Genomic DNA, 17927 nt, shown 5'->3' on the forward strand with positions numbered 1-17927 from the left:
GTGTGTGTGTGTGTGTGTGTGTGTGTCTGCACACATGCACACACATGCACAAGTCTCTGACATATACAGGTGTGTGCTGGTCTGCATATCTATATACCCCCGGCATCCTCTATTGCTCTCTACTCTGAATCTTTTTCTTGTCTTTTACTCTCATTACTGTTGTGTTTGTGAGCATACACATCCCATGGTGGACAGACCAGAAAACGACCGTGAAGGACTGAGCCAAGGTCACCAGGTTGAGTACATGTGTCGTGTCTGCTGTGCTGTCTCACAAGCCTCTCCGCTTTGTTTTGAGACAAGTTGACTCAGCGGACCTGGGGCTCACCATTTCAGCTGAGACACTCGGATCTGCCTGCCCCGTAACCCCCAGCACTAGGATCTTGTGTGTCACCGTGTCTAGCTTCCCATGGGTGCCGGGGATCCGAACTCAGGTCCTCGTGCTAGAGCAACAAGCACTTTACCCCCTGAGCCACCTGCCCAGCCTTGCAGGACACTTGATTTGCAAACACTTCAGTAGTTGTTGTTGTTGTTTCAGGCAGGGTATCTCTGTGTGGCTCAGGCTAGCCACACACACTCATATGACCCTTCTGCCACAGTCATTGGGGTGCTGACATTTCAGGTGCAGTGCACTAATGCTTAGCTGACTATATAATCACTTTTAAGCAAAAAGCTATTTCTACAGTCAACAACAAAAGCAAATTTTTGAACCCTGCTTCCATTAAGGGGTGCCTCATAATTACTACCAGATTTTGTAGCCTTCTCTGTGAAAAAGGTGGCATGCATTTGCCTCCATGTGAAGAGGGCAGGTGGTATTGGTCAAGTGTACAGCACCTAAAACAATTTATACTCAGTAAGGGGGAACTGATATTTTTCATTTTTGTGTCTGAGTCCTCTACAAAAAAAAAAAAGATAATATTACTAAGATGAGGGTGTCAGATGAGACACAAGGAAGTCTCGGGTACAGAGGACAGGAACGGGTAGTGGCAGGAAACGCCAAGTGTGAGCAGGACCTGGACCGCTAGAGAGAAATGAGTGCACTCAGGCTTAGGGAGAGGCCCCAGTGGGACCTAGAGCACCAGGCCGAGGAGACAGGGAGGAGACTGGGCTCCCTCAGAAGAGGTCACAGTGAGGCATGGAGGGGAATAAAGCTGGCGAAATGAATTAGGAACGTGTCTCAGAGACTGAGCGGTTTATTCTCTCTAGGGCAGTAAGCACAGGGGTCTGTGTAGGCGCTTGGGCAGGCAAGGGACATGGTGAAGGCTGGGTCTTTTGGAGCCAGATGGGTAGTCACATGTCTAGCAGACTGGAGAGTAGAGGAAGTGCACGCAGGTATTTACTGTAGGGGACATGCAGCAAAATGACCTGGTTACACTGGAAATACAGCAACGGGAACAGCAGACAGCAGGAAAGAAAAAGATCACAGAGCCTGGTAACAAACACTATACAGATCCTGAGGCCTGTGTTTCTTTTTCCTTCTTCAGGCTATCATCAAACACTCAGCAAGCCCTTGGTTTCCAGAACAAAGCTGGGAGTAAGCTAGCCAATGAATCAATGGCCTCTTTAAGTCACTGCTAGCCAGCTATTCTGGCTCCGGATAACAAGACGCTTATTTCCACTTCCTAGGTCGGCCTGGCTTTCATTGCCATTCCGCCCAAGGTATCTTTGGAGAGAGATGAAGGAAAAAGTTAAGCATGTAAGTTAATCATAACTCATGTTTAAAGATCCAGAACCTTCTCCCACCTAATCCCATTAGAAAGCAAATACCCCCACGGGGAGCAAGCATTAGCCTCCATGTTTTTTTTTTTTTTTTTTTTTTAACCATCCTACCTCTTTTCTCTTGAGCTGTTAGTTTGTAAATATATGATGACTGGAAAGTTCCCTGGGACTTATTCTCTAGGCTAGAACCACCATTATGGTAGCACATGGCCTACTCATCAATCCAGCCAGCTCATACTCTGGGGACTTGTATTCTTTGAGAACCCCATTTCAAAAAGGCCGTTGTTGAGGACAGAGCCGGAATGGAGACAGGCCATCACTGTCCCTCCTCAGCTGACGGGACAGCTAGCTCCTCCTCCACTCTCCTGCCTTCCACATGAGCACCTGGGACTTCACTCTGGGCCTTGTGTTTGTGAGGCTACCATTTAACCAACTGAGTCATCACCCCAGTCCCCAGAAACTATATTTTATTACCTTTAAAATTTTTGTTTCTTTGAGACAGGGTCTATGCAACTCCTGCTTGTCCTGAAACTCACTATGTAGACCCGGCTGGCATTGAACCTACAGATTCACCTGCCTCTTTCCCTCTAGTGCTGAGATTAACGGTATGTGTCACGATACTTGGTATAAACTGGGTTTTTAAAAATAAAATCACCCTGTAGGCTTATATTTAACTATAATTACCTTTTCCAGTTATGTGTGTATATTTTATTTCCATCAATAAACTCTAAAATTCACTTATAAAAGGAAGCCCATTACTAAGTATAAGAACTACATTCCGGGGCATAAGAGCCCTTGGGCTGGTACACACTTGTGATCCCAGCCTGGGGACAGGAGGGTCACTAGGGCTCAATGGCCAACCAGTCTGCAGTTCTGGGCTGGAGATAGAATGTCCCAAAGGAGATGGACAGAGTTTATGACACCTGAGGCTGTTCTCTGGTGTCCACACACACACACATATGCACTGCACATATGAACACACACACACACATTTTTAAAAAGTCATACAAAATATGACTGGGAGGCCACCATGGTCTCCTTTCTCCAGTCTCCTGTGTGTGTTGGATCAAGAATGTGTGCACTGCAAGTGGAGCTTGATGGTGGAATTATCTTCAATCATTCCTCTACCTAATCTCCTGCCACAGGGGCTCTCAATCAAACCCAGAGCTGTGATCCAGCTAGTCCCTCTCAATCAAACCCAGAGCTGTGATCCAGCTAGTCTCACTACAAAATACCACCTCTGCCCGAGGCTGGAATTGTAAGTAGGCTGCTAGCCTACATGTCATCATGGATGTGGGTTCTCAGAAGCCAAACTTTGGTCTTCATACTTGGTCAGCAATTGCTTAATCCAAGCCATCCTCCCAGCCCAGCCGTTGTGTGATCATGTGTGTGTTTGTGTGTGTGCACACGTGTGCGCGTGTGTGCCTGATCTGATTATAGTCTATTGTCTTTCAAGGTGTTTTTGTTTGCTTTAGGTTTGTTTACTGGATATGAGTTTAATGTGGAGTCTCAAAAACCTGCACAAGGTCACACAAATGGAATTTGGTAATTCTGTCACTTGTCTTTCCTTATGGAGAGGTCTGTGTGAAATTTTAATACCTTTATGTAGTTTGTTACCTTCCCTGGTAAGGATCATCTTTGGGTGTATAGTAAATTGGCTTTTGACTCAACACCCTGTAGGCAGTTAAATCTACGTTAAGAAAAATGGAAACCCAGAAGGCAGCCCAGTCACGGTCACTAGACAAGGACGAAGAAGGGGTAGAGTGAATCCTGGAGGCATGATGTGGCCTACGTACATACCTCTTGGCTACGTCAGGGAGTCAACAGTTCGTTTCTTAAAATGACCAGGACAAGAATGTGTGTGTGTAGGTGCCCGTGAAGACAAGAAGAGGACATCAGATCCCCTGGAGCAGGAGTTACAGATGGTAGGAAGCTAGGTTTGTAGGAACCGAACTCCAGCCCCTGGCAAGGCAGGACATGTTCTTAAACTGGGCCATCTCTCCAGCCCCAGAGGAGCAGATTTCTAACAGGGCTTAGAGTACAGTTACCTTGGGAGAATCTTCTGAATTTCTAAAAGGTTTACCTAAAATATGTTCCAAAATACTAATCATTTTGTTGTTGTTTTTGTTTTTCGAGACAGCGTTTCTGTGTAGCCTTGGCTATCCTGGATTCGCTTTGAAGACCAGGCTGGCCTCGAACTCTCAGCAATCCACCTGCCTCTGCCTCCCCAGTGCTGGGGTTAAAGGAGTGCACCACCTCTGCCCTGCTGCTGTTAAGCATCTTAATAGGCTTCCCAACCAATCCATTCCAGAACGCTTGAAAATTAAACTACTATCCCAAGGATGAATGGAATTACACCTACACTTCAAAATACAGGAAGTACCAAAGCCAGTCAGCCTTCCAGATGAACGGCATCCATAAACAATCAAAACACTCTTCCTGAGAGAGGCAGCACTGGACAGGAATGACAGAAGACATCATCTTTTCACCTAGGCAGCAGTAAACCACTTTCTCTAAGTATGTCACAAAAGCAGGCACATGAATCTTAACACTTAAAAATGGTGAAAACAGCAAAATGTATGTGCTATACCAAGTTTTTTTTTAAGCAATGCAATATACAAAAAAAAAAAAAAAGTATCTCAGTTTAAACCAAAAAGCACAGGGTCCTACTATGTAGCCCTGTCTGGCTAGGAATTCAGCTTCCCAAGTGCCAGGACTAGAGCACTGGTATCAAAAGTATGTGCTGCTAGGCCCAGTTCACCATTGCTTTAAAAACTAGGGACATGGCTGCCTCATTACCGGGGAAGTCAGCTGCGGAGGTTCATACCTCACAGTGACCACAAGACCAGTCTCAGCAGTAAAGATGCCACAGGCAGCAGGAAGGACACGAGAGTCGCTGCCAGGGAGTTTGAGTTGACTCAATTTCTTTAAAATAACTTGTTAGGCAGGTGTGGTGGAGAATACCTATACTCTCAGCAATAGGGAGAGAGAGGCAGAGAGAAGCTCGAGGCCAGCCTCGGATGAGACCCTGCCTGGAAAACAACACCCAGAAGACCAATTAATAGGAATACATACAAATAAAAAGGCACATACTCGGTTCTTTTAAGCTTATTTAATATTTGAACTCTTATTTTCTATTTTCCCAGACCCCAGAAAACAGAAAGTTTTAGATGACCCAATACTTTGTTCCAGAAACATACAGCCTTATCAGCTAATTCATAAAAGAGCTTTTTACAAAGGTGCATCTGGATAATTAGAGCAATAAAGTCTTTTAGGCATTTCAAAAGGTGATCAGTAAAAATACATGATTATTAATAAGTTTTTTTTTAAAAGACAGTTCCAGATTTCTCTTAAAAGCAATTTCTGTTAAAGAGTACATGATTGTGTGGTGAACGAGAAAAGTGAGACGTCCTAGTGGGAAGAGAGAGGCTCATTAACAACAAGCAACAGTGTGCACGCTACGGTCACCATGCTGTAGTATGTCTGCTTAGCGGGTGGCACCTGGAAATGGCTGGGAGGGACTGGTTTCTAGAAGGCCCCTTTTTCCTGATCAATGTATTATCCAAACCCTCAGTGCCCGTGGGGAAGGTAAACAGGCAGAACAAGAAAAAGAAAGAACAAGTTTACAAATCGCGCTAAATGGGGCTGAAATGTCAAAATAAAAAAAGAAACCATGATCTACAAAATGAGCTTTTGCGAGGTCTCCCTCACTAACTTTGTAGTTTAAGGTCCTATGGTGCCTTCTGCAACATGGAGGGAAGGACATACAGAGCAAGTGGCTCCAAACCCCACCCCGTACCAGCTGCAGGAGAGAGGCTGCCTAGGCGGAGTCTGTTGCCAGAGCCAGGGGACAGAGTGTAGAGTGAACGACTGCGTCACAGGAAGCAGACTGAGAGTCTTCTGCTTCTAAAAGTCAGACAAAAAGGACTTCTCTCTTCCTCCCTCCCCAAAAGACAAAGAAACAAAATATTTTCTATAAGGGAGGTTTGTTCTTTCTAGAGGTCATTACAAGTTGTTGGGGGAAAACAAAGGCAAAAACACTCAAGAAATAACTTTGCATGTGATACAATAAATAGCTACAATTTAGGCTGAGAAAGCAGCTGAACTCCAGCAGTCCAGTTAGCTGCTTTGAACTATACATGGTGAAGGCCAAAGCCATCCTTTAAATTACAGTACTTGGAGGGTTTGCTGGTTTGGCTTGATTAGGTTTCTCCTAGGAGAAGGAGACACTCCACATGTAATCTACCACTTAGTGACAAAAGAGCCACTAAGCTCATGAGAGCGAGCGAGCAGCGTCACGGGCTGCACCCACGGCGCACATGGCTTTCTGGCTTTGCAGAAGATGCTGAGGCCCCTCGCTTGCTTAGTGCTCTTCAGGGCTGAAACATACTGCACCTTCTCGTCATTTATCTTCGAGAGAACTAAGACAATGACCACCTCGTCCCAGAACAGGAGGGTTACCTGCTGTCACCGCCATGGAAGGGAGATGTAGTGTCAAAGTCAAGTGGGTGTGGTTTTAATAGCCAAAATGAAATGGAAGGCACGGGAGGCCAGAGAGGGAGGGCACAGGCAAGAAGTAAGGCTGGTAAGATTAAAAAAAAAACAAAACAAAACAAAAAAAAAACCCAAACTCTCCAAAAGTGGTTTATTTTTGCTTTTCAGAATTTGTTTCATTTTGAGATTTCATCTGAACATGTAATGATATGCATTTATATGGAAGTACTGGAGCAATGCCAAAGTACCTTTCCAGTTAGCCCTGCTGTACTCTGACAGGCTAAGACTCAGGGAAAGGGAAGCAAACAAGAAGAACAGAGTTCAGGCCGAGCTGTGCTAGGGAACCATGGAAGGACCATCAGTGTCTGAAGCCAGAACACTGCTGTCTGGGTTTTGTCCTGATAAGCCACCCAGACGGTGTAGTGTAAAAGGCTGCCTGGAAGACAACGTAACCATCTGGTCTCTACTTGCTTCTCCTAAGAGATACAGGGAGTTCCTTATCCCAAACCTCACTTACATATTAGGCTCTACTTCAAAATTTCAAAGCCCATTCTGGGTTATGCTTGACCTAAGACTCAAAATACAATTCCCATTAATAGATGAGGTACAGGGATCCAAGTGGATTGACCTAAAAACTTAGAGGAGTTCTCAAGGGCAGAGATAGGATCTGGGCCCAGACAGATGAGCTTGTTAAGTTGTAGGGGTGTTCATAAAAGCAGCTAGGGGACCATCCTTGGAGGCAAAGAGTTTCCTTCGTGTGTGAGGGGCGTTAGGGGAGGATAAAATTACATCCTGGCTGCCCCCAGAGTTCACAGGGCCCTCCTGCAACATGTGAGTTACATGTGAACTCCTTGTTTAGTAACAGAATTTAAATTTGACAAATAATTTTTTAACAGAACACTCCAAGAAATATTTACCAAATGCACAAAAACAAACAAACAAACAAAAAAAAACACCAAAACAAAAACCCAGAAGGCAAAGAATTAAGGAGTTCTGGGGCACTGTTCTGACTTGCTTACCCCCTGCCAATAGGTGTTGCCCATACTGCAGCTATTATCAGCACCTTGCTGGCTGCAATGGTCACCTCTGTCCCTGTTCCCAAAGCCAGTCCTGGTGCTCTGAAGACAGGGCTGCCTGTGGCCTTGAGGTCAGAGAAAGCAGTTTCCTTCCTGCCTTCCTCTGCCCTCCCTCGCTCCGCAGGTGACTCAGAGCCCTTTGGCACCATCAGTGCAAAACATTAGAGTCAAACGCCCAGGTACTCATTTTTTTACTGGCCTTATAATCAGCAGTACCCGTGGCAAGTGACAGCCATGGTTCAACTCAGTAGTGATTCAGTTTCGAAAACCTTCTCAAGACTCTTCTCCCACCCCACCCCACCCCTCACAGCACCCCCACCACCACTGAAGCATTCCATTTCTTTGTTCCTATTTCCTGCTCACTCTGCAGGGGACATTTCATACAAGTGCCAGTCAACGCATAATTATACAAATGCAACAATACCAAGAATAACAAATTTATAATCAAGAAAATAAAAATTTGTTTTCTTCTCTCCCAAATCCCAACTATCAATAGAAAAGACAACAACAAAGGAAATACACCCATTTTCAAGTGCCTGCGGCTTAGTGTGCTGAGGATTCCTGTTAACTGGGGTGGAGCCCGGTAAGAGATGCTCGCCGTGGGGTGGGAGGAGGTCCACTTGCTCTTGAGCACCCAGGCAACACACAGCTCATGTCATCCACTCATAGGAGTCATGCAGCATCTCTGAGATGATGCTCGGAAAGGCAGCCTTCTGCACAGAAGGGCTGGGTTACAGGTTAGTGAGGCTGGGTGCTCCTCTCTCCTCTTCTGCAGTGTCTGTCTCCACTCACCATCTGACCTTGGCTTCAGGAACAATTGGTTCTTGGGTGTGCTAAATACAAAGGGCTAAAAACTCTCACTACTCAATTAAAACAAAACAAGGCAAAGTAAAAATTAAAGTGTGCTTTCAAATACGGAATGAAGTCAAATAAATACATCTGATTTTTCTCTTTTTCTTACCTACATACAATTTCATGTCCTACAGCCAAAGCTCTATACATTTGGTTTTTATTCTGAATCAAAATGCATTTCTGGTAGTGAGGAGAGAGAGTGAGAGAGCTGGCATCCCCCTCCCGGACAGACTCAGGCAGCTGCCAGACTGAAGAACTAGTCCCACATGGGGCACCCTGGGATGTGGCTGGGCCCAGGCGGTTCCAGGCAGATCCTCTGTCACACTCTCTCTGTGTCCACACTGGAGCAGGGATGTGGTTGATACAGGGCCGACACTCAAACTCCAACAACCTGCAGTCACCTCCAGGACTCGAGGCTCTAACTTTTATCTGAGAAGAATGAAGATAATGCGGAAACTCAATTAAGAGCAAATGAACATTGCAAAGAACATGTATGCGGCCTGCAGGCAGTCTTGCTCACTTTTAAATCAGAAAACGTTAACTTCAAACTCCATAAGCCAAAGTGCTTGAGCCGGCACACTGAACACAGGCTTAGCTGCAGCCAGGGGGCGTCATTAGCCTTGGTGTCAGCAGAGCACAAAGTATGGCAAGGCTCCTCCCGAGGGAGGAGGGTGGGAGGAGGAGGAGGAGGAGGAGGAGGAAGAGGAGCAGCAGCAGCAGCAGCAGCAGCAGCAGCAGCAGCAGCAGCAGCGGCACAGGCTCTATTCGATTTATGGGTTACCAGCTTCCCTCCACTCTGCCTTCAGCTTGGAAAAGCTGGAGAGGGAGAAGCGGCTGGCACAGGGACTGACAACCACAGCTCTTCTGAGAGCAGGAAGGGCAGAGTCAGCAGACTTGATACATGATGCTTAGAAAGAAGCAGTTTTTAAGGACAGGAAAGAAATGGAGTCACAGGTTTTCATGTGGAAGGTTAATAAATCACTTATCCAGTGTACTGTTAGACAGGATGAACGCACCATGCCACGTACCTGAGAGCTTGTCAGGGAGGGCTGAGCCAGCCAGCCTTTGGCAAAGAAGGGCATAGCTTTCCTCCACCTTCTGTGACATCAATGACGTTCCATGGGGATGACACAGAAAAATAAATTTAGTTGAAAACAGAAATGGAGATATTCTCTGTTCTAAGTGCATGGCCCCAAATGTCACCATTACCACTGAGCCCGGAAGATGCTGCTGGCTCGGAAGGAGGCACATTCCCTCTGAAGGGGAAAGCTTTCCACGTAAAACACTGGAGAAACAAGTAAAGGGGATCTCCCCTGGCAGTCGTCACTAGGAAACGGGCCCTCATCATGTGAAAGATGAGCACAGAGGCTTCCCAGACACTCTGCCTTGCTAGCCACATAATGACAATATGTGAAATTAAATGAAAAAAAAGAAGAGGAAAGGAAAGGAAAGGAAAGGAAAGGAAAGGAAAGGAAAGGAAAGGAAAGGAAAGGAAAGGAAAATCTATCATGAGGAGCTGAAAGAAAAACTAAGGGAGGCAAGTCTTGCACTAAGAACACTATGTCTCCCAACTAAATGATGTCATGAAAAAAGTGTGGGCTCTAGCAGCTGTGTCTTCCCCGGGTCAGTGTGTTTACCTTACTGTTCTTTTACTTGTACATTATTGTTTCCCTTTGTGTTGATGTGTGTGTCAGTTTGTGTATACCTGTTTTGTTGTTACTGTTTTGCTTTATTCTGGTTGATTTGTTTTTTTAATTTGCCTGTTTGTTTTAGAGAGATAGAGAGGGAGAGGGAGGGAGAGGGAGGAAGAGAGAGAAAGGGAGAGGGAGAGGGAGGGAAAGAGAGAGGGGCACGGAGTTGGATGGGTAGTGAGTGGGGAGGATACGGGAGAAGTTAAGGGAAAAGGGACCATGACCAAAACAGATTGTATGAAAATAACTTATTTTCAGCCAGGCGTGGTGACGCATACCTTTGGTCCTAGCACTTAGGAGGCAAAGGCAGGTGGAGTGCTGTGAGTTTGAGGCCAGCCTGGTCTACAGAGGGATTGCCAGGACAGGACAGGACAGGACAGGACAGGACAGGACAGGACAGGACAGGACAGGACAGCCAAAGGCTACACAGAGAAACCCTACCTTGAAAAAGGCAAAACAAACAAAAACAACCCCAAATAAACAAAGAGTCCTTTCATAAAAACCACCACAGTGAGCCGGGCGTGGTGGCGCACGCCTTTAATCCCAGCACTCGGGAGGCAGAGGCGGGTGGATCGCTGTGAGTTCGAGGCCAGCCTGGTCTACAAAGTGAGTCCAGGACAGCCAAGGCTAACACAGAGAGACCCTGTCTCGAAAAACCAAAAAAAAAAAAAAAAAAACCACCACAGTGATGCCTTTCACTACTAATTTCCAAAGTTCCACCAGGGTAACAAAAGCCACTGGAATCCACTTCCACCTGTCATGGCCTCTGGGAAACTGCCAACACTATGAGTTACACATAATCAGTAGGCTACAGTAGATCACAGCAATTCCTGGCCTTGATTCACACCATGCAAGCCCACCTAACTCACTCCATGTCCTCTAACATGATGGACCAACTGCCCCAAGCACTTTTACGTCTCTAAAACCTAGAAACTAGAAAACAACATGTAGCTAGCTACATAACTACAATTTTTCCTGCTCTTGTAACCTGTCACAAGACAAACTGTCCGTATCAGCTTTTACCCAGGCCTATTCGTGATTAATGGTTAAAGAAAATAAAAATGGACAGACACAGAACCTGGACCAGTGTGTGGACATCAGGAGTCCATCATTTCAAACTTGTACTCTGCTAACTGTGCTTCTGGATCAAGTGCTATGGGGGCTGAAATGTGACATACCTTTAAGTGTTCGAGGTCAGCCTCTATTTTATGAATGTACTCCAGGATTTGGCTTTGAGAATCTGTACAAGAAGAGGGACTCTGGATCTCAAAACAAGCATCCTCCACAGCTCTCCAGCGTCGCTGGACCAGAAACTCTGGGGTGAATGGTGAAACTGCCCCATCAGAATGAGCATTCTGAGGGGAATGCTGTTGCTGGAGGGTGCAGTCCACTGAGGGGAAGCCTGCCACAGGCTGCAGGGTGAATGAGGAGGCAACCTCCTCATCTGTGGAGCTCTCCTGCACTGCGTCATAGTCATCAAGGATCAAACAGTTTCCTATTGGTGGAGACAGGACAGTTTGATGCGATTAGTGTTGCCGTCACAATAGGGGCATATGACAACTTGAAAAGCTACCATCAACTCCCAAGTTTAATTTACTTCGGATTAAAACCAACTTTAGCACATTTTTACAGTAGTTTCTGAATAACTTCATATCAGAGTTTCAAGCTTAAACCTCAAGGTCCTTACACAGCAACCTGATTACTTGGTCAAAGGCCCCTTTCTGGGCTCCTGGCACTTCCTCCCGCGCTGCGCCCCCTAACTGCAGCATAGTCTGCTGGTGCTTGCTGCTGGGTACTACACCCAGGCACCCACATGGCCTTCAGCTTCTGCTCAGACCATCACCATGTCTGCTCTCACTGCTCTCTGCCCTGGCTGTAGCTGACCTGATTTGTTTCCTAATGCTTCTACCATCTGATGTCATCACTCACTTTCTTATTTTCCATTACTCTTTCCCTTCAGGCATTTACACTTCTTAGAACACTGGAATTTCTGGCATTTTTCACTGTCCATTCTCCTAGCCCCTATGACAGGGCCTGGCAGAGAACAGATTTAAGGGAACACGAACACCCACACCCACACCCACCCCTACCTTACAGATACTGAAACACACACACACACACACACACACACACACACACACACACACACACACACACACCTTATAGATATTGAAACAACATCCATTCCAGCATATAAGACATTTTACAATAATCAAAATCAAAGTTGAAACGTGAAAGCCACTTGCCTGAGATGCGTACATTAACATCCTTCTCTTCCTTTTTAACCGCTCCATCACCTTCTGATGGATTATCATCACTATGTGCTTCACGGGCATCAAAAAAGTGCTCTCCACTGTCATCCAGCCCCCCTTCTGGCTCTGCAGGAGGCATCTCTGGGGTCAGGATCATGTGGTCCATTACTAAAATGTTACTTGCCTGGCTGTCTTGGGATGCCAGTATCACTGAATCCTGTGCAGCACAGGACTCAGGTGAAGTCCGTGGACTGTCACAAGCTGCAACGTCACCAGTTCCAGTTTTAAAAGGCATCTGTCCCTCCCCGGCATGACAAGCCGTAACGTTTTCAGAGTCCTGGATGCCACTCTCTGCCTGCACCTCTTCAGAAGCTCGTCCGTATCTTGAGAAGGACTGCCAGTCTTCCCGAGTGCTCTTCTCAGTAAGGCCTAACTGCTGGACCAGCAACTGCTTCAACAGGCCCACTGAAGAGTCAGGGCGGGAGGAGGGAAAGAGAAGGGGAAGTGACCACCACAGCCTTAATCCCCTCGTAAACAAAGAGCACATCTTAACACTATACACCAAAATATTAATCCTACACAATCACCTTTGCCTTGAAGAATGCAATAAAAAATATGAACATCACACTGCACCTGACCAGAGCTGAGCATTCTGAGTGGGAGGCCTCCTATTTAAAGTCCTAAATACCCTTAATACCAGGCGCCCACTCTGCTTCAGCTCAGCCAGCAGAGCTAAACGTTACACTTTTTCTTCTCAAGAGAAGACTATGTAGAGGCATTTTTAAAAAAATAATATTCCTAAATGGAGACAGCAATAAAATTGTATAATAAACTTAAATTACAATCATTTGGTAGTAGTATATGTAAGTTCAAAAGTAAGTATTCATTAGATTTTCTTTTTTAATTACCTTACTAGTGGCACAGCTTCTTTAGAATGTTAAAAGCGCCAACCTACCCCTGGGCTAAGTGTATGCCAAGCTCCTGCAGGTGGTGACAGTTCTGGGACCATGCTATTAAACTACCAGACATCACTAAGTCTGTCACTTCAGGGGGACCCAGAATAAATGAGGTTTTAAATAACCACAACTTCCCTGATTCCACAGCAGGCTTACCAATAAAAAAACTCTTACCAATAAAGAACTCAGGTCTAAGGAAACCTTCCCCTTTCTCAATCTCTCCCCCAAAGTGCCAGCCCTAAAATGCCACCTCCTACGACCATCACGCGCCACCCCTCCTCCCTGCGCTCACAAGAGGGCTTGTCACTCCTTGCCTGGACCGTGCTATTTTAAGATGGAGCTCCTAGTCTGAACAGTAGAAGGAGAAAAGCCCAGTGGTGCAGGCGGGGAGGCACGGCGAACTGGTGGCTTTTACTTCTCAGAAGAGCACTGACCAGTCCCTAGACACTCCTTCCTCTGCCTCGCATTCTAAGACGCCTTGCTTACCTAGTGCTTATTCTAGTCTAACCTTTCAGCCTGGAGCCTAATGACTGTGGCAGGTGACTTAGCAAGGGCGCCACTCCAGGCCTCTCCTCCAAATCCCTGAGCAGCTCTCAGCCTGATTATCTTGTTTTGTCCATTATACTGAGCCCTAAAACCTCGCATGGTTCTCTCTGTACCTGGAACAACTATTCTTCCTCCTCGCTGTACCTGAGAGATGCGCTGCCCTCCCATCTATAATAGTGGCTCCCAACAAGGCTGAACTAGGGTGGTGTGTGTGTGTGTGTGTGTGTGTGTGTGTGTGTGTGTGTGTGTGTGTGTGTGTGTGTGTGTGTACATGCACGTGCATGCGCGTGGGGGCGGGGGTGTATGCACACGCTAGAAGCTGTTATGAAGAATATTAAATCTCTACACAAAATGTAGAGCACGTATAATATAAAAAAGGTCCTAAAATTCTGTGATGTGTCTGCCTATCAAATATGGAAGATGCAACCTGGTGTTTGACCTTTGCAACACTGAGACCCCTCAGCCCATCTATCTCCTATGAGCCTTCCCCTTACACAGCAGCACAGGCCAGCTGACCTGCTCACCGTTCTCTGAGCACCCCGAGGTTCCTGCACGCACTCCTGGTCCTACCATCATCTTTGTCTCAATGATTCTATTCTACGTAATTATTCCATATTGATCTTTCTCAAAATAAAAAGCAACAGTCTTTCTCTCTGTCGCTTCCCTTCTCTGACCACGCCAACCCAGACAGATCTGACAAAAAAAGGCATATTAGCCCTGGAAAGTTTGCTTTTAAAAGTGGCAGTGAGGTTTCCTATCATTTCCCCAACTAAATCACAAATTTCTTGAAGAGGAGAGCAACAATCATAGTTGAGACTTTGTATATTTTTGACGAAATTCCATTCCCTTTCCTCTCTAAAAGGCTTTCCCATATACCACATGACCCTGGTACTTAGTGGCTCCAGGAGTTGTGAATAAAACTCACAATTTCTGAGTGCGTCCAACGCCCACCGCTCCTCCGACACAGACAAGTGTGGATCGGGGACCGTGACCGGATAACCGCCTTCGCCCTTCAGTGTCCCGTTTGCATGCTGCTCCTTTGCAAACTGTGCTGTGGTCACAAAGAGATGTTCTGCCTCTGATTTGCCAGGGGTACTCAGTGAGTGAGACTGAGGTTTTGACGAAATTAAGGGAGATTCTAATCCCAAAACTCTGTCTGTCCAGTGGAACAGAAAAGGTAGAGCATACTTTAACAGACATTGAATTTTCAACATGGAACATTCATGTTGGGAGCGAAGGTAAGCCACGTAAACTACAGAGACCATCCACTGGGGAAGGCACACAGCACAGAGCAGTGCTGCCCTGGTGCATGCCTGGGGCCGGCCCAGAGCCTTCATTTAACAGGTCCCATGTTACACCCTACATACTTTCTGTACAGCTTACCTGGACTCTGCAGACCAGTGACCGAAAGACCATGGCCCTCCACTTTTAATTTGGATGGTTCTTCTTCGTCATTGTCTCCTCTGCAGGAAAGGAAAAGAGATCCCTGAGCTTCAGAAGATGCCCAACGTTGATGGCATTTAAGTGAAGAACCACTCATATCTCCCCAACAAGAGCGCATGGGCACTCACTCGCAAGGTGGCGACTCTGGGAGGGGGATGGGCTTCGTGGACTGCTCCTTCACCGATGCGGCCATTCGGCAGATGAGGTCTTGCCAGCTTCCGGGGTATCAAAGGAATCCAGAACACAGGAGGAAAGCAGAAACACCTCATAAATACACGCAGAACAAACAAAGAGGAAACAAGGCCCTCCAAAACACCCCATGCTGCCAGAGACCATATTTATTTACGCACCACTCTTTAAGAGATTCTAAAATACACTTTAGAGAAAATTCTAGCATGAGCACATTAACATCTAGAAGATTAGCTTGGTACTTCTGAGAATTTTTTTTAAAGAGAATTTACTTTCAGTAGAATAAAATAAAAATGAAAACTTCAACCTCAAAAGAAACAAATTCTTAGAGGAATGTTCCCAAAAGAGTACAAGAGGAAGTACTTGATTTCTATAGCAGTTTTCAGAATCCTACTATAAAAGCAAATCTGTGGGCTGGAAAGATGGCTCAGCAGTTAGGGCACCCTTGGCTCCTCTGGAGGACAGCCGTTCAGTTCCAGCACCCACCCAACCAGCTCACAACCACTTGTACATCAGCTCCAGGGAGCTGATACTCTCTTCTGGCTTCTGCAGGCACCTGCACACGTATGTGTGCATGAGAATACACACATGCGTGCTGACAACCACACACATAACAAGATAAATCTTTTAAAAACACAGTTTATGAAACATTTATACTTTGGATAATACAATTATCAGTTAGAAAAAGGTAATTAGATCTGATACATACACCGTCTTTTCAGAAACTGTCTGTGCTACCAATTCATAAATTTGGGCTCCATTATCTGACATGGAGATGACAAATAAAGCTTTGTTATCTAGAAAAGAAGAAAACAAATTCATTCTACCACTACGACCAAGAAAGCCATGAGATATTTCCAAAGGTAGATATTAATATTCTGCATGTTAATTTAGATAAAAGGTTACTTTTAATAATTTCATCATGTTTATAAGTTTAAATTTTGTGCGACTTACTGTAAAATACATTATAACTTAAATAAATAATGTTTACAAAAGTTAACTCACTACTTAATTAGAAACAAAAGTAAGTCAAAGTTCAAATTACTTGGACTCAATAGGTTAAAAGAGAGAGAGAGAGAGCACATTATGTTGGGACAGAAAAGTAGAGGAGGGGATAAGAGAGAAAAGTAAGGGGGATAGAGAGAGAATTTAACTATATTTTACATTGTATGCATATATGAAATTCTCAAACAAGATAATTGGCTTCATAAAAGTTGTCTTATAAGGGTTATGCCTGACCAAATGGAACATTTGGAGTTCTAACAAGCCTATTATGTATGCGCACGTGCACACATCCACACCCACACACCCCTATACTATTAGAAGAGCAGTCAGTGTCTCTTAACCTCTGAGAGTCTCTCTAGCCCCTCACATTTATTTTAAACTCTTATATTTCTAAGTCGTTAAGAATATTGGAAAACACTGCAGAGAAGGGTTTACAAATATTGTGTAACTCACTATAAGCTACATTATCTATAAGTTAAAGAATGTTTATAAAAGTTATAAAATTAAAGTTATATAAAGCTAAAGTTTTAACTATATAAAATTAAGGTATATATAGTAGCTCATTATAATATAATTAAACTTAAACTGACATAAAACAAAAAACAAATTCAGGGCTGGAGAGATGTCTCAGCAGTTAAGTGCCCTGGATCCCAGCACCCAATTGGCAGTTCAGAACCATCTGTAACTCCAGCTCTAGGGATCTGATCCTTCTTCTGGCCTCCAAGGGCACATGATGCACAGACATATATGCAGCCAAAACACCCAAACACATACGATAATAAGATTAGATCATCACAAAACAACAGATTCATCCACCTCTTCCATTTTCACTTCTCCCCAACAAACCACCATGCTAGTGACGTGCTTCTTCTCACGGGGGTCAGCCTCAAAGCACTTATACCTTTCCCGGCATCTATCATCAGTCTGAATGCAGAATAAACATCAGCCTAAGTGTATCCAAATTTCAAATGCAGAACACCGCTGAAACAACCTTGCTGTCTTAACTAACTGGAAGGTGTGACATTTCAACTCGGCGTCTAAACAACAGGCAAATTTCATTCAGACTTTCTGCACATACAAACAAAACCTCTGACGTCAGCTGTGCTGAAGATCCTGCGCAGCTTCACAGTGAGTGGAGACGTTCGAGTCCTTCAGCAGACACACTCACCTGTTGCCACCTGTCGAACCAGCACTGTGCTCAGCTTAATGACAGGGCTGAAAGTGTGTTTGCTGTCGGCTGTGGATGCCAGAATCTTGCTATGGCACCGTAGCACCAGCCTGTCATCCTGCCTCTGCAGCAGCACAAGAATGTCCTCCAGGAGCAGGGTGTAAAGATCTAGGAATAAAAATGCAGACGCTCAAAGTAACCTGGCAAAGGAAAGTATTTCTGGAAAACCTGGCTGATTTGTAAACGATCTCTTTTAATTTCATTTTTAATAGTTCATTTTCATTTTGATATATGTCATGGGAATGTGATCCGAGAGTTACAAGAATTAAAAATATAATGCTTCCTCACTGCGAGAAGTTGAAAGATACTCACTCATGGAAAACTCAGATTCATCAGGGAACAGATGATGGAAATATGACTGAACTGTGACAGTTTTCACTGCATCCCTAAATGAATATGTGACATGCTTGCTCTTAACCACACGAATGCACAAGCACATCTCCTGTAAATGTTCAGATAGCACAGACCAGCACTGCTAG

At 45.1% G+C, this 17927-nt stretch overlaps 1 protein-coding gene across 5 annotated transcripts in view; it reads right to left on the reverse strand.

Moving 5' to 3' along the window:
- Positions 1 to 4813: 4813 nt before the first annotated feature.
- ARHGEF12 (Rho guanine nucleotide exchange factor 12) overlaps positions 4814 to 17927 on the reverse strand; it is a 129332-nt gene continuing 116218 nt past the window's right edge. For 4 of the 5 annotated variants that reach the window (XM_084783592.1, XM_084783593.1, XM_084783596.1 and 1 more), the window contains 9 exons: positions 17389 to 17556; positions 15925 to 16012; positions 15155 to 15241; positions 14967 to 15046; positions 14509 to 14739; positions 12076 to 12546; positions 11008 to 11324; positions 9167 to 9236; positions 4814 to 8567 (listed from right to left, as the gene is read on the reverse strand). In XM_084783592.1, the coding sequence (XP_084639718.1) occupies positions 8557 to 8567; positions 9167 to 9236; positions 11008 to 11324; positions 12076 to 12546; positions 14509 to 14739; positions 14967 to 15046; positions 15155 to 15241; positions 15925 to 16012; positions 17389 to 17556 (1523 nt within the window). In that variant the 3' untranslated portion in view covers positions 4814 to 8556. The remainder of the gene's footprint in view (positions 8568 to 9166; positions 9237 to 11007; positions 11325 to 12075; positions 12547 to 14508; positions 14740 to 14966; positions 15047 to 15154; positions 15242 to 15924; positions 16013 to 17388; positions 17557 to 17927) is intronic. The other variant, XM_084783594.1, reaches the window with a different exon arrangement.

The sequence above is a fragment of the Acomys minous genome (genome assembly GCF_964271855.1).
Source record: "Acomys minous genome assembly, chromosome: 5".
NCBI lineage: Eukaryota > Metazoa > Chordata > Mammalia > Rodentia > Muridae > Acomys > Acomys minous.